Below are 25,976 nucleotides of genomic sequence, written 5' to 3' on the forward strand. Positions count from 1 at the left end.
GTTTTAACTTCTCCTTTTTCATTTCTAGTTTTATTTATTTGTAACCTCTCTTTTTTTTCTTGATGAGTTTGTCTAAATGTTTATCAGTTTTGCTTGTCTTTTCAAAGAATGAGACATTAAGTTTGTTGATTTTTACTATTATTTTAGTCTCTATGGCATTTATTTCTACTCTGACCTTTATTATTTCTTTCCTTCTATTAACTTTGGGTTTTGTTTGCTTTTCTTTTTCTAGTTTCTTTAAGTAAAAGCTTTAATTATTTGGAATTTTTCTTGTTTCTTGATGTAGGCTTCGATCCTATAAACTTCCCCTTAGAACCACTTGTGCTGTGTCCCATAGATTTTGGAATGTTGTATTTCCATTTTCACTCATCTCCAAGTATATTTTTATTTCCTTTTTGATTTATTCATTGACCCATTGGTTGTTTAATAGCATGTTGTTTAGCCTCCACATGTTTATGGATTTTTCTCCCCAGGTTCTTTTTTGTAGTTAATTTCTAACTTCATACCATTGTGGTTAGAAAAGGAGTTTGATATTTCAGTCTTCTTAAATTTATCAGGACTTGTCTCATGATCTAACATGTGATCTATCCTGGAGTATGTTCTATGTGCACTTAAGAAGAATGTGTATTCTGCTGTTTGGGGTGTAATGTTCTGTATAAGTCTATTAAATCCATCTGGTCTAACATGTTGTTTAAGACGTATATTTCCTTATTGATTTTCTGTCTGAAAAATCTATCTGTTGATGTTAAGTAGGGCGTTAATATCCCCTATTATATTATATCCCCTACTATATATATTATAACATATATAATATATAATATTAATATTTATATTAAATTGTCATATATATATGACAATTTCTCTCTTTTAACCTGTTAATATTTATTTTATATATTTTGGTCCTCCTGTGTTAGATACATATATATTTACATATGTTATATCTTCTCATTGTGTTGACTCTTTTATCATTATGTAGTGCCCCTATTTGTTTTTTATTATAGTCTTTGTCTTAAAGTCTGTTTAGTCTGATAGGAATATAGCTACAATACCTTCCTTTCATCACTATTTGCATGGTGAAATATTTGCATGGTGACTTTGCATTCATCTCTTCACTTTTAGTCTCTGTGTGTCCTTCTAAGATGAGTCTTTTGTAGGCAGTATATAGATGTTTCTTGCTTTTTATCCATTCAGCTACTCTTTGTCTTTTGATTGCCAAATTTAGTCCCTTTAAATTAATTATTGATACATATGTCTTATTGTCATTTTCTTGTTTTCTGGCTGCTTTTGTAGTTCCTCTGTTTCTTCTCTTCTCTATTTCTTCCTTTTCTCTTATCCCTTGATGACTTTCTTTAGTGTTATGTTTAAATATTTTTTCATTTTATTTTATGTTTATTTTTAATTTTTATTTATTTTTTAAAAAAGATTTTATTTATTTATTTAGCAGAGAGAGAGCATGCATAAGCAGAGGGAGGGGCTGAAGGAGAGGGAAAAACAGACTCCCTGCTGAGCAGGGAACCCAACTCAGGACTCCATCCCAGAACCTTGGGATCATGATCTGAGCTAAAGGCAGATGCTTAACTGACTGAGCCACCAGGTGCCCACTTTTGTGTGTTTAATATGAATTTTTGCTTTGTGGTTTGCAAAGTTCATATATATCATCCTATGTATGTGAGTCAATTTTAAGTTGATAGTAACTGAAATTTGAATACATTCCAAGACTTTACATTTGTATTTCCCCACAAACATTTTGTATTTGATGGCACTTTTTACATCTTTTTAATATATCCCTTAACTATTTATTATAGTTTTGGTTAACTTTATTACTTTTTTCTTTAAACCTTTATAGTACCTTTATAAGTGATTAATCTACCTTTCCTATGTATTATATATATAACATGTAACATAGATATTACTTTTTCTAATGAGGTTTCATACTTTCATGATTTCTTGTTATTTATTGGTGCTATTGTTTTTCAGTCTTAAAGAAGTTACCTTAAGATTGCTTTCTTTGTCTTTTATTTCTTTTCATTTTTTAGGTCCATTTATTTTAGAGAGAGAGAGCATGAGAACATTGGAGAGTAGTTTAGGGATAGAGGGAAAGGGAGAAAGATAGAATCTCAAGCAGACTGCGTACTGAGCATGGAGCCCAAAGCAGAGGACTCAATCTTATGACTCTGAGATCATGGCCTAACCAAAATCAAGAGTCTGATGCTTAACCAACTGAGCCATCCAGGTGCTCCCCCCTTAACATTTCTTACAAAGCCAGTTTAGTACTGATGAATTCCTCTCACTTTTGCTTCTCTGGAAAACTTTTACCTTTCCCTCAATTCAGAATGATAATCTTGATGGGTAAAATATTCTTTGGAGGTTTTGTTTTGTTTTGTTTTCCTTTCAGCACTTTGAGTATGTCATACCATTCACCTCTAGCCTCCAGAGACTCTACTTCACAATCTGCTGATAGCCTTATGGGGTTTCCCTTGTACGTAACAATTGGTTTTTTCTCTTGTTGCTTTCAAGATTCTCTTTTAATTTTTAATTTTTCACATTTTAATTATATGTTTTGAAGTGGCTCTCTATGAATTCATACTTTTTGGTACTCTTGGGGCTTCCTGGACCTGGGGTGTTTTTCTCTCTGGGTTAGGGAAATTTTAACCATTATTTCTTCATATAAATTTTCTGCACCTTTATCTCTCCCTTTTTTTTTGGGACCCTAGTGCAAATGTTATTCCACTTGATGTTGTCCTGTAGATTCCTTAAGTTATCATTAAATTATGATTATGATTATGACTATGATTTTAGATCTTTTTTCTGCTCTATCTGCATAAATTCCATTGCTTGGAATTTAGTTCTTTTGCTTCATACAGTCTGCTGTTGAGCCTCTCTGGTGTATTTTTCAGTTCAGTTATTTTATTCTTCAGCTCCATGACTTCCGTTTGGTATTTTCTTTATATTTTCCGTGTTGTTGGTCACCTATTTCCCCAATTTTGGTGAGCATTTTTATAACCATTTCTTTGAGTTCTTTATCAGGTACATTACTTATTTCCATAACATCAAGGTATTTTTCTGAGGTTTTGTCCTTTGTCTTTCATTTGGAACATATTTCTCTGTTTTCTCATTTTTGTTCGACTCTGTTTTGGTTTTTATGTATTACATGAAGCAACCAATTCTTTGTCTTAAAGGGATGGTCTTGTTTATGTGATAAATCTTCTCATTCAACCTTGCTCTTGGTTGTTTTTGAACCTTTGTGATTGTCTAAACAGTATGATTTATTCTTGATATATTCCTATGGCTGAGGGTGTGCCAAGATCTATCAGTGTTCCAAGGGACAGAATCTCATTTAGCACCTAGTTTCAGGGTAATTGGGAGCCAGAATCTCAGGCAATAGGCTGCAATTGAAATTTCTGCTAGCTTCTAGACCAGATCAGGAAGTATCCTCTGGGTGGAAGTTGCAAACCCTGTGCCCCAGATGAGCGTATAAAAATTTTTGGGAGGTCTCATTGACAGGTACAATGTCCAAGAGAGTAACAGTGGTGTCTCACCTCCAGTCTTCTAGATGTGTGGGAAACCTGAAGTCTCTTCTTCAGGATGAAGCTCCAGGCGAAGTAAAATAGTCCTTTTTACAGTGGGACTGGGGTTATGTTTCAGTCTGCTGTGCATGCAGTGTCTTTGGCAGGGACGAGTGGCCCACCAAAAATTGTCTTTCTGATTGTTACATTCCAGTGGATCTCAGGAATTTGAGGTTCCTTGGCCACCAGGGCCAAGCAGTAATGGGGCATCTTTGTGTGGATTTTGCAAACCTGCTGGCTTTAGCTAAGCAGTTGAAGAGTGTAGGGGGAGGAGTTTGTTGGCTGGCTACAGAAAGGCAGTGGGAATATATCTTAACAGCACATATCTGTGGGCTTCAGGAGAGTGCCTTGTCTGTGCACACATGCCAGCTTTAGGCTAGGAGCAGGAGAATGCCATGACCACTCATACTCACCAGCCTGAGCCAGAGAATTATTGTAATGTCACAAGCACTTGTGTTTGCAGGCTTTAGCTAGGGAGTGGGAGAATATGACAACCGTTCTCCCCTGCCCCAGCCAGGGAGCAGAGTTCTACAACTGCCCCCTCTTTCATGCTTTAGCTAAGCAGCAAAATACTGCCATGACCTCTCACCTCTGCCTATCTTCACAAGCAGCAGGGGAATTCTGTGTCTGAATTTGCCAATTCATGCTAGCAGGGTAGGTGAACAATGCAAAAATGGCATCCGCCAACACCTCTCTATCCGAGAGATGATCAACTGTTTCCTGTCCCTCCAGCAGATGCTTTTAGATTAACATATAAATCTTCTTCAAATACAGTCTAAGAGCTTTTTGAGTTGCTGTTTTCAAATACAGTCTAAGAGCTTTTTGAGTTGTTTTTTTACTGGGTCTCTGGGCAAGTGAGACTACACGTGATCCTTTTGAAAGGGAATCTCAGTTCCCTACAGCAATTTTGGTGCCTTAGACAACATCCCCATTGGTTTTCTAAGCCAGATGTTTCTGGAGCTTGTTTCTTTGGTATAGATCTCAGAAGTTGGGGTGCTTGATGTGGGATACCAACCCCTTGTTCCTCTGGGAGAAGCACTAGACGGGTGATATCCATCCCTATTTTGTGTCACCAAACCAAGGGTGGGGTTTTTGGTGACATTGCATTTCTGCTTCTCTTATCTATTTCAGTGTGATCTTTTTAGCCTTTGTTGTAAAGATATAGCTCTTCTAATTTTCAGTTTTCTTTCAGAAGGAAATGAGCCACAGATTTGGTGTGTCTATGGGAAGGGTTGAGTTTAGAATCTTCCTATGCTGACATCTTATGGAGTCATCTTTTGTCTTTTTGAAGATGGACATTTTAATAGACATGAGGTGACATGTTATTGTAGTTTTGACTTGCATTTCCCTAATGACTAGAGATGTTGAACATCTTGTATACCTGCTGGTCATTTATATATCTTTTTTGGAAGAAGTGTCTATTCAGATCTTTTATCCTATTTTAATTAGATTCTTTGATGGTGGTGGTGGTCTTTGCTATTGATTCCTATGAGTACTTTATATATATTGAATATTAACCTCTTATCAGGTATATAGTTTGCAAATAATATTACCCATTCTGTAGGTTTCTTTTCACTTTGCTTTCGATGTGCAGAAACTTTTTGGTTCAATGTAGTATCACTTGTTTATTTTTGGTTTTGTTGCCATGCTGCACTGACACTTAAAGGTGTCATATCCCAAAAAATAATTGCCAAGACCCATGCCAACAAAATTTTCTGCTATGATTCCTTCTGGAAGTTTCATGGTCAGGACATACATTTAAGTCTGTATTCCTTTTTGAGGTAATTTTTGTGAGTGACATAAGGATCTGGTTGCATTGTTTTACAATGAATAACTAGTTTTTTAAAGCACCATTTATTAAACAGAATGTCTATTCTCCACTGGGTATTTTTGGTTCCCTTATAAATATTAGTTGACCATATAGGCTTAGGTTTATTTCTGAGTTCTCAGTTCTGTTCCATTGATCTATATTTATGTTTTTATCCAGGACCATACTGTTTTGATTACTATAGCTTTTTTGGTGTAGCTTGAAATTAGAAAGCGTGATGCCTCCCACTGTGTTCTGTTTTCTCAGGATTGCTTTGGCTTTTTGGGTTTCTTTGTTATTCCATTTAAATGTTTGGATCCCTTTTCTACTTCTGTAAATAATGCCATGGGAATCTTGATAAGGATTGCATTGAATCTGAGATATCTTTTGGTAATATTGACATTTAACAATATTAATTCTTCATTGCATGGGTTGCATGGACACAGGATACCTTTCTATTCTTTTTGTGTCTTTGACTTCATCAATGCCCTGTAGTTTCCAGAGAGTTTTACCTCCTTGGCTTAGTTTATTCCTATGTATTTTATTGCTTTTGATACTATTGTAAATAAGATAATTTTATTTTTAATTTGTTGTATACACACACACACACACACACACACACACACACACATACACTACTACTGGTATTTGTACTGAAATTAGTATCCTGTAATTTTACTGAATTCATTGATCAGATTTAAGTTTGGGGTGAAGTTTTTTAGGATTTTCTAAATATAAAATAATTTCATCTGCAAATAAAGACATTTTATTTCTTCCTTTCCAATACTGATGTTTTTTATTTCTTTATTCTTGCATGATTGCTTTGAAAAAGTCTTCTAGTACATTTTGTTGAATGGGGTGGTGCAAGTGCACACCCTAGTCTTGTTCTTAATCCTAAAGGAAAAGCTTTCAACCTTTCACCATTGAGTATGATGTTAGTATGATGCTATGATAAATAATATTTATTACTTAGAAGTACATTACTTTTACACATAATTTGTTGAATTTTTATTAATCAATGTTGAATTTTGTCAAATGCTTTTTGTGTCTATTGAAATGATATGACTTTTTCCTTCATTCAATTAATGTGATGTATCATATTGATTGATTTGCTTATTTTGAACTATTCTTGAATCTCAGGTATAAATCACACTTGATCTTTAATTATGCTGCTGAATTGACTTTATCAGTATTCCATTGAAAGATTTTGTATGTACATTCATTAGAATATTGGCCTAAATTTTTCTTTCAAGGAATTTCCTTTTTTGGCTTTTGTGTCATGTAATGTTAACCTTGTAAATTCAGTCTGGGAGTGTTCCCTCCTCTTTGATATTTTGGAACAGCTTGAGAAGGATAAGGATTGGCACTAATTCTTTAAATATTTGATAAAACTCACCAGTGAAGCTATTGGTCCTGGGCTTTTCTTCACTGAAAGATTTTTTATTACTCCTTACTGGTAATTTGCCTATTCTAATTTTCTGTTTCTTTCAGATTCAGTTTTTTTTTTTTTTTTAAAGATTTTATTTATTTATTTGACAGACAGAGATCACAAGCAGGCAGAGAGAGAGAGAGAGAGAGAGAGAGAGGAGGAAGCAGGCTCCCCACTGAGCAGAGATCCCGATTCAGGACTCGATCCCAGAACCCTGAGACCATGTCCCAAGCTGAAGGCAGAGGCCCAACCCACTGAGCCACCCAGGTGCCCCTTCCTGTTCCAGTCTTAATAGTTTATATATTTCTAAGAATTTTCCCAATTTTTCTAGATTGTCCAATTTGCTGAGGTATAGTTGTTCATAACTTATAAGCAACTTACGAATCTTCAATGATTCTTTGTATTTCTGTAGTGTCAATTGTAATATCTCCATTTTCATTTATCGTTTTGTTGATTTGGGACTTCTCTCTTTTTTTCTTGGTTAGGCCAGCTAAATGTTTATCAATTTTTTATTGTTTTCCTATTTGCTATTTCTTTTATCTTTCCTCTAATTTTAATATTTCCTTCCTTCTGCTAACAATGGGCTCAATTTGTTCTTCACTTTCTAGTTCCTTAAAGCACAGTATTAGGTTTTTTATTTAGGATTTTTCTTGCTACTTAATGTGGGTATTTATTATTATCATCTTCTGAGAACTACTTTGCATACTATAAATTTTGTATGATTTGTTTCCATTTTCTTTTGTCTTAAGATATTTGCTTTTTAATTTATTTTTTCTTTAGTTGTTCAAGATAAAGTTGTTTAATTTCCACAAATTCATTTATTTCCAGTTTTTCTCTTCTTTTTGATTTTATTACAATCAGAGAAGATATTTAGTATGATTTCAATTTTCTTGAATTTGCCAAGACTTGTATTGTGCCTTGATGTATGATCTATTCTAAGAAAAGTTTCCATGTGTGCTTGAGAAGAGTGTATGTTCTGCTGTCATTGGATAGAATGTTCTGGATATATCTGTTAGGTTCTTTTGGTCTATACTGTTATTCAAATCCACAGTTTCCATATTGATTCTCTGTCTGGCCTATCCATTATTGAAGGTGGGTATTAAGATCCCCAACTACTATTGTATTTCTATTTCTCTTTTTAGCTCTGTTGGTTTTTGCTTATTATTTATGCTCCAATTTGGGTGCATAAATATTCACAACAGTTATATTTTGGGGTTGACTGACCCCTACATCATTATATAATGAGCTACTTTGCCTCTTTTTAGCATTTTTTAATTTTTAAAAATATTTTATTTATTTGGCAGAGAGAGAGCAAGCACACAAGCAGGGGAGCAGTAGGAGGACAGAGGGTGAAGCAGGCTCCCCAATGAGCAGGGATCCCTCTGTGAGGTTCGATCCTAAGACCCTGGGATCAAGATCTGAGCCAAAGGCAGAAGCTTAACCAATTAAGTGACCCAGGAGCCCCTCTTTTTAGAAATTTTAAAGTCTATTTTTTCTGATATAAATATGGATTTTATTTACCTTTTGTTTGAATTATTTTTTTCTTTCCCTTCACTATCAGACTATGTGTATTTAAGGTTAAAGTGAGTCTCTTTCAGGCAGCATATCCTTGGATTTTCTTTTTTTAATCTAGTCAGCATTCTATGTCTTTTGATTGGAGAATTTAACCCATTGACATTTAGTGAATTATTAGTAAGTAAGGAGTTATTGCCATTCTGTTCATTGTTTTCTGGTTGTTTTATTCTTTTTTTTTTTTTCATTGTTCTTTGTTTCCTACCCTGCTGTCTTTTATTGTGTGTTTAATGTTATGTGGTATCAGTATGCTCTGACTCTTTTTAAATCATGAACTTTTGAATAATTTGATTAATTTAAATAATTACAATTTGAATAATTACAACAAAATCTTAAAATTTTAACATCTTTTTAAAAAAATTTTTTTAAGGATTTATTTATTGTCCATTTTCCAAAGGAATATAATGGTAACAAAAAACCCAAAGACACCTTATTAAAAGTATTTATTCTTAGTATGGAGAACATAATTTCAAGATTCCAAATTTTAACACCCTTTTTAAAACTAGTAACAACTTTGATGGAATTCCTTAGCCCTTTTTATTTTAGACTTTTATTTCTTTCCTCACATTTTACATTATTGATGTTATAACCTACATATTTTTATATTGTGCAACTTAACAAATTTTTGTAGTTATGATTATTTTTACTACTTTTGCTTTAGAACTACTAAAATTGTTAGTGAATTATGCACCACAATCACCATGGTACAGAATCGATTACCATAGTGTGCAATCTAACTTTGATAGTATATCTATCATTCACACTGCTTTATGTTTTTAGGATGTTAATTAGCATCCTTTTATTTCTACTCAAAGACCTCCTTTTAGCAGGTGTTGTGGTGATGAATTCCCACAACTTTTATACGTTCAGGAAAGTTTTTATCCCTTCCTCATTTCTGAAGGACAGCTTACCAAGTATACTATTTTTGGTTGACAGGTTTTTTTTGTTGTTGTTGTTTGTTTTTTAAACTTCAACATTTTGAATATGTCCTCCCAGTCTTGTCTGGCCTGTTAAGTTTCTGTTAAGAAACCTGCCAATAATCTTATGGGGTTCCCCTATATATAACCTCTTTTTTTTTCTTGCTTCTTCTAAAATTCTTTGACTTTGACAATGTAATTATAATGTCTCAGTTCAATCTATTTGGAGTCTTTGGGGTCTCCTGGATCTGGATGTCTAATTCTCTCCCCTCCTTGGAAAAGTTCCAGGTATTATTTATTTGAATATACTTATATTCTGTTCCTTTCTCATTTTCTCCACCTTCTGGAATTCCCATGTGTTTTTATTGTTATTGTATTAATATTGTTTTTGTTATTTTCTATATGTCCTATAAGCTTTCTTCACTTTTTCAAAAAGATTTTATTTGAGAGAGAGAGAGAGAGAGAACATGAGAAGGGGGAGGATCAGCGGGAGAAGCAGACTCCCTGTTGAGCAGGGAGCTGGATGCAGGACTTGATCCCAGGACTCCAGGATCATGACCTGAGCCTAAGGCAGTTGCTTAACCAACTGAGCCACCCAGGCACCCTTTCTTCACTTTTTTATTCTTTTTGCTCCTCTGACTTGATAATTTCAAATGTCCTATCTTCCAGGTCTCTTATTATTTCTTCTGCATATTGAGTCTCCCTTTTTGTTGTTGTTGTTATTGTTTTTTGAGTCTTCCTTTCAATCTATTGAATTCTTCAGTTACTGCACTTTTTAGCTCTAGGTTCATTTTTTATAGTTATTATTTCTTTCTTGAACATCTTATCTTGCTCATGAATTATTTTCCTAATTTTAACTGTTATTCTAGTCATTAAACTTCTTGAAGAGGATTATTCTGAATTCTTTGCCTGACAGTTCATTGATTTCCATTTCCCTGTTTCCATTTCCTTCAGTTATTAGTTTCAGCTTTCAGTTTCATTTGGTGGTGTTGTATTGACCTGATTTTTGTGATCCTTACATCGGTATCTAAGTGGTCTCATCTTTCAGACTTCACAGGTTCACCTTGCAGAGACAGTACTTCACTAAGTACTAAGTCAGCTAAGTTTGGGGTTCTGGACCTGTCTGCTGGGGTAACAAGATTCTTGGGCAATGGGACCTGCCATTAAGGTCTGAGGGCAAGGTAACTGAGCTCTGTCAGTGCTGGGATGATGTGACGCTGGCTGAAAACAGCTTATTAGGATTGCCACTGGGTTCCCTGACCAAATGAAACTGTGGGATCAGCTCCACTGTTGCTTTTGTTCCTGGCCAGGCTTATCTAATAGTGAGAACTGTTAGTTAGCAGTAGTGGAAGGGGCTATGAAAAGAGCTGCCCTTCCCTGCAGGGCAGTAGGACGGGACCCACAGCATGCATGACTTATTATTTGGGCACCTGAATCAGGCAAGAGTGTGCAATGAATATTCTAGTTAGTGAGGTCAATTATTTTGCTCTACAGTTGGGGAGTGCCATGGACTATGCTTTCTGTTTTAAGTGCCACTGTAAGCAGGGCTGGGGGAGGCGATACAACTTCCCATGAATTCTGATAATGTTCCCTGGTCAGGCAGCTTGAAGGTTGTATTCAAGAGTAATTGGGGCGGGGGGGCCTGGGTGGCTCTGTCAGTTAAGCGTCTGCCTTTGGCTCAGGTCATGACTGCAGGGCTCTGGGATCAAGCCCCACATGAGGCTCCCTTCTCCTTCTCCCTCTGCTTCTCCTTCCCCCTCTGCTTGCTGCTCACCCTGCTGTGCTCTCTCTGTCGAATAAATAAATACAATCTTAAAAAAAAAGAATAATTAGGGCTATGAATTTATTTCCCTTCTTTGGGCACCGCAGGAGAAGCAGCTCCAATACCACTAAGGTCTGTTTGTGGTACTGTTGCAAACCAACCCATTCCCTAAGTTCCCTGGCCAAACAGGGCTACTCTTCTTTGGGGGCAATCAGTTCTTCCCTCTCACCTCAGCTTGCATGTTAGTGGGTTACAAAGCAACTTCCAGGTGTTCTGTCAGCCCTGTAGTATGGGGCTGGGGGCTATGAGAGAGGATGGAAGGCGGGTATGACACAGCTCTCCTGGCTGGGTGCAGGAAGACTGAGACTCCAGGGCTGGCAAAACTCTATTTGAAAACCCAGATCCGGTAGGTCTGTACCCTGCTGTAGTATGAATGCAGCTGGTCAGAATGCATCACTTATTTGGCTCTGCGGATTTACAAAGTCACTGGTTGGAAATATTGATTGCGCCTGCAGGTGGAAATGTTGTCTGCTAAGATTTGAGTGTTGGTTGTTGGAGAAGGGGAGAGGAGCTTCCATCATAATGAGATTCCCATGATCCCCATGGAGCAAGATCAGAATAGGTGCTTCTACCAAAAAACCCACTACCTTTAGGTGGCTGGATGTCTCCCCTGGGACCTCTTTTTCCAGTGGAGGAACTATAGGTTTAGGGGAGACCTTTTGGCACAGTACTGCACTGGGTTGGGGGAGAAGCAATGCCATCAGTGTGTAGCTACTTCTCATACTCTTCCAGTCCATTTTGTCTTGGTCTTTGTGGCATGAGAGGCACTTGTCTCACCCCCATTTTCTAGGACTTTCTTAGTGGTGCCCTGTCCAAGAATAGTTGTTAGTCATTCTTGGGGGTGGAGGGGAGCAAAGTCAGGAACAACTTATGTCACCATCTAGCATCACTCTCTATTGTTACGTTCTCAGATTGCCCTCAGTGGTAGCAAACTCATGTTCTCTCAAGGTAAATCTGAGTTTTAAAGTCACTTGGAGTCAAATCTAAGAAGTTATGGCTCATATAGTGTAACTATAAAGCTGTGTGTCATAACCCTTTTGGCCACATTCCTTTTGAGAATCTGATTAAACGTATGAAACCTAGAAAACAAAAGGTAGATGAAAGAAATACTGCATTTGAGAACACAGGCCCATTTCTGAGATGGGAACTTTTCAACAGTTTTGTCAAAAATTGGGGTTTCTATTCAGCATAGGAGTTCTCAGTGCTATAAACACATGGAGGCCTATGTTGAAGGGCAGGGGCAGTCCATTGTCCAGTACCTCCACCATTTTCCATTTTCCTTAAGGATTATTTTTTAGAGAGAGAGAGTGAGCAGTGGGGAGGGGCAAGTGGAGAGGGCTTGAGAAAGCTAAGCAGAATCCACACTCCACTCAGCACAGTGGAGGTATTTTTGGAAGCATAAATAAGTGGAAGGTTAGCATTTCCTTGAGATTTAACAACTCTCAGGATTGGCAATATATTAATTCCATTTGAAGATGAGTTCAGATAAAATCTCAGCACAAGGCACAGTGAGGGTTCGGTGTGCAGTGTGACAGCACGACAGTCCATCTCTGAAACAGGAACCTGGGTCAAGAAGCCCAGCATAACTTTAGGAAAGAGCTCCTCTGTTGATGGATGAGGTTGTCAAAGTGGTCATACATTTGATTCTTTATAAAAGAAAGAAAGAGCAAGAATAAAATGTGTAGTCTTACTCTTTTGGTATATACCTATGGGTGGCCAGAGAAACAATGATTGATTACTGGTCCCAAGCTCACTGGCTAAAATAAAGTGCTTTAGCTTCTGGATGAAAATGAGGATGGCCAATGCAAAACAACAGGAAGAGAGAATGCATGCTCAATGCTACTACAGAGACATCTTCCAATTCTGCTGAAAAAGGCAAAAAAAAAAAAAAATTTAAAAGACACATTTCGTCTAGCAAGGGCAATACAAAGGGGTTATATAAATTTATTTTTCATATAACACTTGATTAGTTTAGAAAAATTCCCATTTTCAATGCTTAATTCCATCTTTCATTTAAAAAAAAAATCACTAGAAGGACAAAAACCCCCCACAAAAATACAATCTGTATCTGTTCTCTATTTACAGATAACCGGTCACTATTAAGGCACAGACTGATTAAAAGCTAACATTTATTCAAATAATCCAAATATTTTGTGCATCATATAACACTGACAACACCATATACTGTAGTGTCATATTCCCTTCATTGCATCAAGAGAAAGTGAGAAAAGTAATTTCCAGTGTTTTTTGTTTTTGTTTTTAATTTTTAGCCACCCTATTTAATCTAGTTTAACTGGGACAGTTTTCTCTTTGGCATAGTATCAAAGCACTGTTCATAAAACCTGTTATCAACTTATCAACTTCATCCCATCTTCCTCCTATTACTACTGCATGGTAGAGCTGGGGAAAGAGCTCTAAATGATGTTATTATTTTTTCTAATTTAGGAAGGTCTTATTAAAGAAATGAAACTTATAGCACTGAGTGGAACAGGAAATGAATCCAAATTCTTACCCTGTGCTGAATGTGTAGCATGATGTGTCCATACAGCCACGTAAAGCAGGGAACTCCATCGTATTCATGTGACTTGTGCACAGGATGATTCTGTTGTACTCGCAAAAGAAGCAATTTAGTTCTCACACCTAAGCATGCAAGATTTAGTTAGGAATGGGCATCCCCTTCGTGCTGTCATTACGGATATAATTTTATGACAGGCCCATTACTTATGCCTTCCAGGTTACCAATATTATTTTATAAGGTGAAATTTTTTTCTGAGTGCAAAATTTCAATTCTTTTTCTTACTTTAATGGAAAGACTTAGTCATGGAAAAATATCTGGTGAATCTTTCTAATCTCACATTTGTATGAAAGTCCCCAATTGTTATGTATGCTTATGTAAGACCTTCTTCTGAAAATGTGTGACAGTGGTTTATGTCCATGTAGAAAGTCTTGAATACTGAACATAAATAAGTCATTACAGTACAGGTAATTCACAACATTTCCTATGGGAAAGTTTTCCAACAAATCAATACACTTGGAAATAATATTGCCTTGAAGAAAGAGAGGCACTTAGTGATTTTCTTCATGGATTGAAAACCCTTCATAAATCTATAGTAAGATGTCCGAAAAGACCTAGGAAACAATGTTGCCTGATTTCTTGGACTTTCACAGTATAAGATAGTAACAATGAGTCTAGCCACTTAGAAAATAGTCTTTTTCTTTGGGTCTTCCTTTGGAACTCCGCTGTTTTTATAAACTGTCATCCTGGAAACTTAAATAAAGCCTTTCTGTTCTCAACAAACACAAGTCTACTTCAAGCAGACAGATATGGTTTTTGAAAGTCCTGTGACCATATGGAGCACAGCTAGAGTGTACATGATAAGGATAGTAATCTATTTCTCCTCTTAATGGCAACAGTGCTGTCTTGTCAGATGATTATTTGTCTTTTTTTTAAATAAAGTGACAATCTAGGGCTCCAGTTATTGAATGCCGTCCATTCTCTACCATAAATCTCTAGTAGATATCAATTTAATCAGTTATGTACTGTATGCTTATAATATCTAAAAATAAAAGTTTGATATAAATAAGTGTCCTTTAGTGGCAGTATACTAAAGAATAGCCCTTTGCCTTCAGACAACCATTAAAATCATTTTAGCAATACAGGCAGCAGCTAAATATGATGACTGCAAAGGGTTAATATTGCAAAGTCCATCTGGTCTTTCTTTGTACCTGTTATGTGAAATAGGTTAATTGCTAATTATTTCTAGGATGTTGATATAAATGAACAGAACTGGTCCAGAACCAAGGGGAGTCATTTACATTTCCCAAAGTCAGAATATTTGGCACAAAACTGATAATCCAGTACCATTTCAAATAAAAACTTGATTGTCAGAAAAGTATGCCTAAATCTGATTTGTACCAATACATCAGGTGACATGAAAGTTGAGAGAAAGAGGCATGATTTCCACAGGACAAGAAATTAGAAAGTGTAAAGTGCTGAAAGACCTCAATAATTATTTTAAAGCAGTACCAGAAAATTCCATTTTGATTATTTTTTTAAAAAATCCCCAAATCCCTAAACAAAATAAGCAAACAAAAAGAACCTCTAAGTTTTCTGGCATCCCAGATGTCAATTAATCCTTCATTTTAAGTAAAAAAAAAAATCAGTGCATACATTACTTAGGTAAATAAAAACAGGAAATAAAGCCCTACCCTCAAATTGCAAGTTCTGTCGGATTGCCGTTTAAAAAAAGTCATCCAAATGTGGCATTTCTGTATGATGACATAAGATAACCTTCTCTCTTTTCTTGCTTTTTGGCACAAAGTTCAGGTTTGAGTAAGATGTGTTGGTCCTGATACCAGACACCCAGAGTACTGAGGACGGTGTGCAGTGAAGGCTGTTCACAGATCTGATCTCCTGTGTCCAACTTGACAGATTTGGCGGGTGCATGCCTCGAGGATATTGCTACCAGCGGCCACTGACACTAGCAATGTCCGAGTGATACTGACGGGGTAGCCTCCCACTCGCTCCGCCTTCCAGGAAAGAGGTGCGTGCACTTGGTGGTTCAAAAAGCTTTCTTCGATTTTTATTTAGTTCTAGAGAGAAAAAGAGAGAATTGTTAGAAGCTCAATAGAAAAGTTCTATAATCTACAGGACAACGCAGTAGAGCCCAGAAAATGGTGACATAGAAGGGTTTTGGAGGGAAAGTCAATCTGGTAGCAAAAGGAAAAGTTTTAGTTGCTGGTCAAGACATTTCTGAAATGCTAGAAAGTCTGATATTAAGTGGAGCATGTTGGTAGTGAGAGAACCAAGGACAGTAAATCATTTTTATTGCAGTTTGTAGACTATCCGGCAGGTATGTCGTGTTCTCAGAACCCTCTATATTCCTGGCAGACAAATTAACCGGTTTGAACTATCTCAAATGTCATTGCAGAGGCAAGGAAAGGGGAGCCATCAGAGGTGGCGAAAGGCATATGAGAGGGTGTATTACCAATGACACAGAAAATTATTACAGCTACTGAACTCATCCATGTCAAACACAGCATTCATTAAATTACTGAAGTCAGACATGAAAAGGAAACTCCACACACAAATGTGAGAATAACGAAGGAGCACGATGAAGTGTTAAGCCACAGCCCAATGGCTCCACCGACTCCTGATGCCTCTGCTCCTTGAGTCAGAAAGAGTTATGTGAGGAACTGTATCAGCAGGAGTTTCCTTTGAATAAAAAAAATCAACCTAGTAAAAATACCAACGGTTTGTGAAATTATTGTAACTGAAAACAACTAATACTTGAACTCAAGTTCTCAGGGAAAAACTAAGATGTTTTCATTTCATTTTAAAGAAACCAGAGTCCTGAAAAAAACACAGTTTACTTTGCCTTTCATCAACCAGAAATTACTAATCAGAAAGGAAAAAATTAATTGCAGCAGTCCACCTTGTTTATCACTATGCAACAGTCCCCTTTCCCCCAACACACATATTTACAAATCCTCAAACTAAATGATGTAACTCCTGCTAATGAACTCATTCCAGTAAAGACAATGGTCATACTCTGAAAATTAGAGTAGCCGACAGCCATCAAACCGAAGTATCAAATAATGGGATTATATAGTTGATGTGATTAAAGTTGTATTGCCTTTTCCTTTCTTTTTCTTCCCTCTCTCCTTCTTGCTTCCCTTCCTTTTTTTTTTTTTTTTTTTTTTTTGACAGGAGTAGAGCCAGCAATCCAGGATGTGCATTTGCACAGTAACTCAAAACATTCTCACCACCACACAGGTACAGTCCCCTTTCCAATTCTGAAGTCGCACTGCAAGCTATGGCTATACCAGTGCCGGGGTTCAGAACAAGAGATTCAGGTTGCAGTGGGTTGGTCACAGGTGGCTAGGGACAGCCATATGGCTGGATGTGCACTCATCTCCCAAGTTCTGGAAGATGAACCAGCACCCTTAACATTTCACTCTGCTACCTTCCAAAATGTAAATGTCTGCCCCACAGGGGTGATGCCTGAGTGGAGACATCTCTCTTTTGGCCACAATGAGGTCTTAGGGCAGAATAAAAATAACAGAAATTTAGTAGTGTTTATTATAAGATAAGCACTTTATGATTTGATTTGTCCTATTTAAGTCCTCCTTAAGGAGTAAGTGATATTACTATTCTCCATTTTATTTATTTATATATATATTTTAAAGATTTTATTTATTTGAGAGAGAGAGAGAGAAAGTATGAGCCAGGGGAGGGGCAGAGAAGCAGACTCCCTGCTGAGCAAGGAGCTGGACATGGGACTCGATCCCAGGAGGCCAGGATCATGACGTAAGCTGAAGGCAGACGCTCAACCAACTTGAGCCACCAGGTACCCACTATTCTCCATTTTAGGTAAGAAAATTGAGTTTTAAAAATAACGTTTAAGTGACAGGCTGAAACTCTATCTGCCTACATAGAGGTCCATGTCCTGGGCTTTGGGCTCCAGTGGTCCATCCAAGTAGAGAAGACCAACTGAGGCATCGGAATACAAATTTTAAAAAAATCAGTAGTTTCAGGTATGCCAGATAATACAGCTAAACTTCAGATTTCATGATACCAAATTTATTTTTTAAACAGAAAAATGCATCTTTAAAACTCTGGAGAAACAAGGAAGATATCTACACAAGCAAGATATATGCAGGCTCCTTTATAGATGGCTACCTTCAAACTCTTGCAGAAACACTGTAACAATGACATTCCTACTAAAAGTTGAACACATGTATCTTTTTAAAAAACAGAGATTCAGAAATCAAGACAGAATTTAATGTATTTAAAGGCAACTGTAAGAGAGTTAAGAATGAATCCCCTTAAAAGTACATGGCTTGGGAAAGTTTTATCACCTTCTAGTTAGAGGACAATCTTTGGTCTCCATTTTCTCATGAGAGAATAACCCATGAATCAGGAAAACATTGCCATACTATCGAGAAGGAAGAGGAATGAACAGGTGAAACACCAGTCTCCCCTAGCACACGTAACATGTACAATTGAGCACATGAAGAAACTGGGCCACTGAAGACAAACACATTTTTAAAAGAGACATTGAAAACTTTATTCTGGAAAGTCACATCAACTAGATTTTTGAGAGCATAAAATGATCATGAAGGAATTCATCCATTCCCTAAAGAAATAATTTCTAAATAATTTCTAAGGTATATATTTCTAAATGTGAAACAGATAAATCTTCCAGAGATTATTAAAGATCAAGTCCTATTGAAGAGACTTTAATTTCTGTTGTTCTTTTTTATATTAAAAAGCAAAGTCCCTCCTGATTTTTTTCAAGTAAACCTAAGAGATAGTTTGGGAAAATACCAACCTTTTTCTTTGAAATTCCAAGGTTCACACAATCCTGGCAGCTCTCAGGATCTTGTTGCGGGTCTGAACAGAGTCACAAACTAAAAGAATAGGTCAGGAAATGTTAGATCTACCTGAGGCCGATGTGGGAAGCCTGTCTACAGGATGTTAAAGTTCCTTTTACCTTGTCCCTGTACATTTAGTTAATCACTCACTAAAATATTCTAAGAGAAATCAAAGAATTTTCAAAAAATCATAGATTTGAAAAAAAGACCATTTCCCCCCCCTCTGATCTGTCTCTATTAGAGATAAATCTCCTCTCCTTCTATGACATTAAAAGAAATGTCCTCGGGCCCAAGATTAAAAACAAAATAAAACCTTACACTGAAAGAACGACCCTGATTACAAATTAAAAATCTATAAAATTTTAGAAAGGAATTTTGAGCAAACTCTGTATCTAACCAAACTATATAATCACAAGACAAACATGAGTAAAAGCTGCCCAGCTATCCTGCATTCTGTCCTTGGAAATGGAATGTTCTGAGACTAGGAATGGATGTCTTTGTTATCAGATGAGCTGAATTGGAAAAAGAAGTTTTTTGACAAAGCGTTTCTCAATAAAAACTTATTACTTGCAGAGAAAACAATTTACCAGGTTCAAACAAATATGCTCAACAAAGTAAGGCAAAATCATACTTAAAATAATCGAATACTTCACACTGTGCCGAACATTCATAAGGCATCTATTCAAAGCCTCTAATTTCCTTTAAAAGCAAGAAGACCTGTGAGCCCCATTGAGAGAGGTGGTTTACAGAAGTAGTGTATAACCACAACAGAACCACACTGAGAATGAATGAAGAAAAAAAAAAATTAAAGAAGCTTCAAAACCCCGCCTGTTTCCACTCTACTCCCCAAAACCCATCTGGAATACATCACAAATGTCTTCCAGGATAAAGGTCCCAATGATTTAGAGATATCTGCTTGTTGCTGGAAGCTTTACAAAGCTTGGGTGCACGAAGAAAGACCTTAATTTTCATCATACGGTCCCTGACATTCTATGATTTTCTAGTGAATAATTATCCAATTCTAGGACATAAACTTCTCTGGTATAAAGGTGCCTGCTTACAAGTATATATTTACACTACAGGCTCAGTTATGTGAGTTAATCAAATTTCAAGTAGTATATTAATTTCTTTTTTAAATTAATAAAAGAACGTAAACATACATAAGGTTAATTTGAGTCTAGAAATAGCATTTAGGGCTAAGCTTCAGAGTAAGCAAATTGCAAATTGTCCTATTGCCACAGGTAGTAGAAAGAGAAAGAACAAAAGGGTATACTGCTAATCACATACACTGCTAAAACTGTCGGTTATTTTCACTACCCCTGATGACACAGCGCATAGAAGGACAGACCTTAGGAAAGGAAGGTGATCTTACAGAATCTTCTATTCCAACCCACCTTCATGGGTAAGAAACTAAAAACAAATGAGGTTTGGAAACTCACCCAAAGACTAATGCCTCGGCAGAGGCAAAGCCCAGATCTCCTTATGTGAACACAGTGCTCTTTCTACTATACAAAGGTGATCTTATGAATGAAACAAGAAAAAGCATCTGCCCTTATGAGTTTCATTAATGCAACTACGTGGGTGCGCAGGAGGGGAGAAGACTTCTCCAACTGACGCCTGAAGAACCCTATCCACGGAGGACCCTAACAGGCTGCTTAGTCGCTGAATTTCCACCCTTCTTTCAGAGCTGCTCTGCTTGTATGTGCTTCAGGTATTAGGTCTATATATACAATTTCCTGATGGGGTTGGGAGAGGGATGCAATCTCAGGCTAAAATTAAATGGAAAATGACAGGTTTTTATTTTATTTGCTGATCTGATAAGTGAATGCTATTTGGAAAGGACTCGCGCTGGAAAGGACTTGCACTGGTTGGATGGCACCGCTGGCCTCATAAAGGCAAGAGTCTGCAAAAATCAATGTTTTGAAAAGGCAAAGTCATTTTCCCACCACACCTAACACTTGGCTTCTGCCCTTGATGTCTCTTTCTGAGAAACTGGCACACATATAATATTGATATTAATGAACTTCATCAGAACTTCAAAAAGTAACCTCTTTTTTTTCTTTGCCCTTTTTATTTTTGCCATTATATTTCTCCAAACAACTTTTTGAGGTACATGGTTATATATCTGCAGATTCCTGACTCACCACCCACCACCCAGCTAATTCCTCTTAAATGGCAGGTACTCAGGAAATACACAGAAGAATGTTTTCTAATACATAGAATATGCAACAGGGGCACAAAAAAGGTGGTCTGGGAGACAGACAACATTATCTTCCTTCATTCTGTAACTAGATTCAGCATACTACACCCTTCTATGACTCACAGATTCTATTAAGAGTTTGGGAAAAATTTTAAAGCAAGACAATATTGCCAGATTCCAGCTACAGGAAGGATCCTTCTCTTGTTCTCTGGTGCAGTTATCTCAGCTGGCAGACAAGGACACATGCAGTTGGAACATGACAGCCAAACCAGAGTAATTATTCCCAATGATTATTGCTTAACACAACCATGACAAGGAGAATTCCACCTCTCCCCCAATCTTAAGTTCTGCAAAGGGCAATTTTGGTTAGATCTTGCTGAAGAGATCTGTTTTAAAGAACAACATTGTCAAGGCAGGTCTTCAGGCCAACGCCTTGATGAAGGAGTAGTAGGGATGTTCTCAGCATTTGTCACACTGTTAGTGGGAAAACACTCTAGAACCACAACCACAAGGTGTCAGCGTGTAAGCAAGTGGTTGATGGACAGAACCAGCCCCACTGGCTGGGGCCATGGGCAGAAGTTATTCAGATTTTAAAATGTGAGTATGAGGATTTATATTCACCTGAGATAGCAAGCAGCATTTTCCTTCTGGCACCAAAAGTCGTAATTCCCAGCTCCTTCAGATCCTGATCTGTGAGAGTGAGGAATGTCTGAAGATCGATCTGTAGGTGAAAAAGTAATATAAATAACCAATGTATTAAGCACTTATTTTCTTGCTTACTAAAAGTTCAACTCATTATTACACATATTCCATTTACGAATATGCCGACTTCCAAAAAGGAACAGTGGTGTCACAAACCGAGGGGACAAGGGCTAAGTAACAAAGGTGGTGAAATGGAAGTGATGATTCTAGCATAAAACTTAACCAAGCCAGTAATTTAATGCAATTGAGATTAAATATTTAGGTCTTAGCATTCTGGCAGCCAGAGCAAATTCTATACTTTTGGGGAACTCATAAGAGGAAGGATACATACCTGTCCAGAAGAGAGAAACCATTTCTTAGCTTTGGATTCTGAACTGGTTAAGCGTAGCACTATAAAAAGAAACTGAGTAATACCATCTCTGGTATCCTCCACTGTGTTCTACATAAGAATTGAGAGAAGAATTCCTAAACTACATCAGACACATGGTTCACTTGGCTCAGCCTGGCAAATTATCTCCAACAGTGGCATACAAGAGGTATTTCCAGGGACAATATAATTACCCTCTTTGGCATTAGCAACAAAGTAGCTCAAGAATATGACCCCTCCTTTCAAGACACTGTGGAGTAACAGAAAGGTAATGGGCTCTGAAGCCAGAGAGAGTTGGTTTTCTATTCTGCCTCTGCCATTACTAGTTGTGGGCACCTAGGGTTGATAATACTGTATCCTATGGGGCTCCAGTGGGCATCAAATATGATTGGAGATATAAAGCAATGGGCTCACTGAAAGTGTAAAAAAACTTACAGCTATGGCTAGTAATGATGTATTTAGACTTATCATCTGTGAAGGTGGCTAAAAATGAATATTCAACTTGCTTACAATAAACTAAATCCCACAAGGTCACTTAATGGGAAATTCTTGTTAAGTGATATCTGAGTATTAGAGAATATCCTACATGAAAGAAACAACCAAATTTGTACTTTTCATTCAAATTATATAGAAATTAATTTGAGATATTCTGTTTTCATTTTAAAGGTATATCTTAGAAAACCTTTTCATCTATCATGTCGAAAGATATGTTTTTAGAAATTCAATTAAATAGATTCTCTATTTTAGGGATCCTCTCTTTCTAAAGGGCAAGAGAGTAACTATTTCAGACTTAGTGGGACAAATTATCTCCTTTGCAACTATTCGACTCTCCTATTTGAGCTTGAAAGCAGCCACAGATAATATGTAAATGAATGAATGTGGTTGTGTTTCAATAAAACTTTACTTATGAAATCAGGCAGGTTTGCAGGCTACAGTTTGCTGACCCCTGCTCTAGTTAATAAATATTCAATAAAAGCAGTCTGGCTTTTATTTTATCTTGTTTTCTTCCTTCTTGGAGTAAATGGTTAAGAAGTACCTTTGCTGACCTCTGGTCTAGTTAATAAATATTTGATAAAGGCAGTCTGACTTTATATTGTCCTGCTTTCCTCCTTCTTGGAGTGAATACATAAGAATTACCTTTAATAAATTTATTTCTATGCTTCTTTAAATATTAAATACACACAGACAAAACAAATCCAAATATTATTGAATAACAACCAATATTTTACTTCAAAACCTTCTTTGTCTGGACAAGTTAAAATACTCTGCCCTTGAACTTCTCAATCAGCTACCCTCGTCTAACCAGCAGAACTAAATCAGTAAATGCAGTTTTTTAATGCATTTGATAAGGAAAAGTGTTATTCAGCTTAGAGAGTTCATTTAACTCAGTTAAATGAACACTAATTTAGATTCAGGGAAAAGAAAACAAAATCAATACACTGAAATCCAATACACACGACATTTTTTTGGTGTTAAAAAACAAAAAAGTTCACCAATTAAACTTAATTACTTAATGAACCATGGGCATAAATTTATGATATAAACTGTATAATAAAAAAATCTTAGATTCTTTTTGATGCATATGTACTTGGGAATTACTGACTTAATCAGATGTTCTCTAGTATCAACTAAGCCAAACTAGCATAAAACTTAAACCATGTCTGTATTTGAAAAATACACACGTTTACTGAAATATTCTAACTTTTTATTGCACTGGGTTAGCTGTGCCCTAGTAACATGACGGCATTAATAGAAAGAATTATGTTCAGGGGCTCTTCTCTTTAAGGCAGAGCATAAATAGCCATCGCTTATCGGTCTGACCAAAATTCATGGTGGTGATGTTTCAGAAGACATCGCATTTCTGTCTTAGCTCAGGCAAAAGCCAAGCAGTAGATTAACGAATAAATTAACATATATAAAAAGCATATTCTATTTTGTGGGAACAGATTCAGCAACAAGACGAAGATGGGGTCAAAAGCGACCACAGATTTTACTTCAGATGCGGTCTTTTAAAAGTGCCACCAATGAAGGTAACAAAGATTAAGGGCTGAAATGATCTTAAATACAGACTGCTGCTGAGGGAGCTGTGAGTCCAAAGTTCCTATGAATCAATAAACTGGTTAGGTCTTTTAGCTCAAACTGGGGAAGGTGTGTTCTTGGAAACCAAATTTTCTCTATTTTTGCTATCCTGTGTTTATTAGTTGCACTAAATAAGTAAGAAATGAGATGACATTTTTCTTAGCAGCAAAAACAAGTTATGAGACTTTCGTAAACGCTCAGTGAAAGCACAGGCATAGGTCAATGAGTGATTTCATTCTAGAAGCCATCATACGTACAACCAAAATGAAGGTGCCCAGGAAAATAAACAAAAAGTGACTGACCTCTTGTTGCTGGAAGACGTCTGTGTATTTGCCCAGGCCCAGTTTGCTAAAGAGCTCAGGGAGGTCAGAGCCTTTGAAAGAGCTGTTCAAGTTACAGCCATTGCTTCCCGTCAGCGAAGAAATGCAGTCCATGTAATTGCTACTGCTGAGATAGTGTTCCGCTGGAAGGCAAGCAGAGACAAGCTTGAAGTGTAAATGCCCAGAGACAACATGGTTTAATTAAAAATTTTAATCACTCAAATATTTTAGATTTCATTGTGGGGCTGAACGGAGCAGTAGCTGCCCGAATACAGCAATTCTTTACTGAAACATTGGCTTTTCATTAATGAAATTCGGGTTACTGCTTTCAGGGAGGCTCCTGCCCTTAAAAAGATACACTTGGGAGGCAGCAACTCAGCAGCAGTGCCTCTGTAGTTAATAATCATTAATCATATTCTCCCTGAGCATTCAGAAACATTTGCTCTTTGTAATTGATTTGATATGAATTAAATGAGAAATTGGAAGAAAGATCCCTGGGATATAATACAGGTATGGAAAGTTACTGTAAGTCCAGACTCCTTTTGGAAAGCAGGATGGCCCTCTGTATCCACACTTGTGCTTTCCTGTGGTCAAAGGAATTATAGGATATTGCAACATGTAAATCTCATTCCTTACAAAAATATAATTGGGCAGTTAGTTTACAAAACAGAGCACTTTTAAAGTTAAGAGAAAATATGAAGTGTAAGAATGGTGGCACAGTTTCTGGATTTAACTTATGAACATTAGTTAACTTAGAAAATTTCGAAGACATCAATGCTGAACTTGCCTTGACTCTGTGGCTGATTTGGTGGACAAAGATTTCCCCAGATTGTCTGTGGTTCTCAGACCCAATAACATGCACTGCTGGGTGATGGACTAGGGAGCCATGCCAAGCACTTGGCCAAATACCCACTCTTCCAGAGATGCTTCGGAGAACCTAGCAGAGCTGTCTGTGTAGCCATCCCTACCTCCCTGACCAACAAATGGCTCTCAATCACGTGGGGATTCTTCCTCTTATACTGAAGTTGCAGCTTCAGGAAGGATTCCCAGACTGGTGAGAGTGGAGGGCACTCACCTAGCAAATTAGATACATGGAATTTCCTTTGGTCAATGCATTCTCCAAATCTAAGAATCCAGTTCTACACGTTTTTATGTGCCACTGATCACTTTCTCTGGCCATTTTAATCTCCCAACTAAGAGTATATATACTTCCTATATTTCAAGTGGAAGGAATTTCCTGATCAGGTTTCTCTTTCTCTTAAAAAATAGATGTTTTAGGAGTGCCTGGCTGGCTTAACTGATGGAACATGGACTCCTGATCTTGGGGTCATGAGTTTAAGCCCCACAATGGGTATGGAGCCTACTTAAAACTTTTAAAAAACACGTATTAAAATATGGATTTTTTTCTTTTTTTTTTTGTTTTTAAGATTATTTATTTATTTATTTGACAGAGATCACAAGCAGGCAGAGAGAGAGAGAGAGAGAGCAAGCAAGGAGGAAGCAGGCTCCTCACTGAGCAGAGAGCCTGATGCGGGGATCATGACCTGAGCCCAAAGCAGAGGCTTAACCCACTGAGCCACCCAGGTGCCCCTAAAAAATAGATGTTTTATCTTTTGTGGGGAGAAGGTATAGAGACAAGGACCCCCAACACTTAAAGGTAAGGACCCAAAGTCATCAATCCAGTGAGGTGCTGGTTTGAGACACACGAAGCAGAGTTTGAAGAACACACAGGAGTAACCACCAGAGTTGACAATAAGGAGGTTACTGGCAGGATGACCATATAATTTACTGTCCAAATGATATACATTTACTTTTTCT

General features: G+C 37.0%; 1 protein-coding gene across 3 annotated transcripts in view; it reads right to left on the reverse strand.

Moving 5' to 3' along the window:
* Window positions 1–13,032: 13,032 nt before the first annotated feature.
* The window catches only part of BICC1 (BicC family RNA binding protein 1), a 271,995-nt gene continuing 259,051 nt past the window's right edge, over window positions 13,033–25,976 (reverse strand). For 2 of the 3 annotated variants that reach the window (XM_059170215.1, XM_059170214.1), the window contains exons 19-21: window positions 24,141–24,301; window positions 21,312–21,411; window positions 13,033–15,706 (exon numbers count right to left, since the gene is read on the reverse strand). In XM_059170215.1, coding sequence (XP_059026198.1) covers window positions 15,576–15,706; window positions 21,312–21,411; window positions 24,141–24,301 — 392 coding nt within the window. In that variant the 3' untranslated portion in view covers window positions 13,033–15,575. Of the gene's footprint in view, window positions 15,707–18,447; window positions 18,527–21,311; window positions 21,412–24,140; window positions 24,302–25,976 lie in introns of all 3 variants that reach the window. The other variant, XM_059170216.1, reaches the window with a different exon arrangement.

Source organism: Mustela lutreola, chromosome 4, assembly GCF_030435805.1.
Source record: "Mustela lutreola isolate mMusLut2 chromosome 4, mMusLut2.pri, whole genome shotgun sequence".
NCBI classification, from domain to species: domain Eukaryota; kingdom Metazoa; phylum Chordata; class Mammalia; order Carnivora; family Mustelidae; genus Mustela; species Mustela lutreola.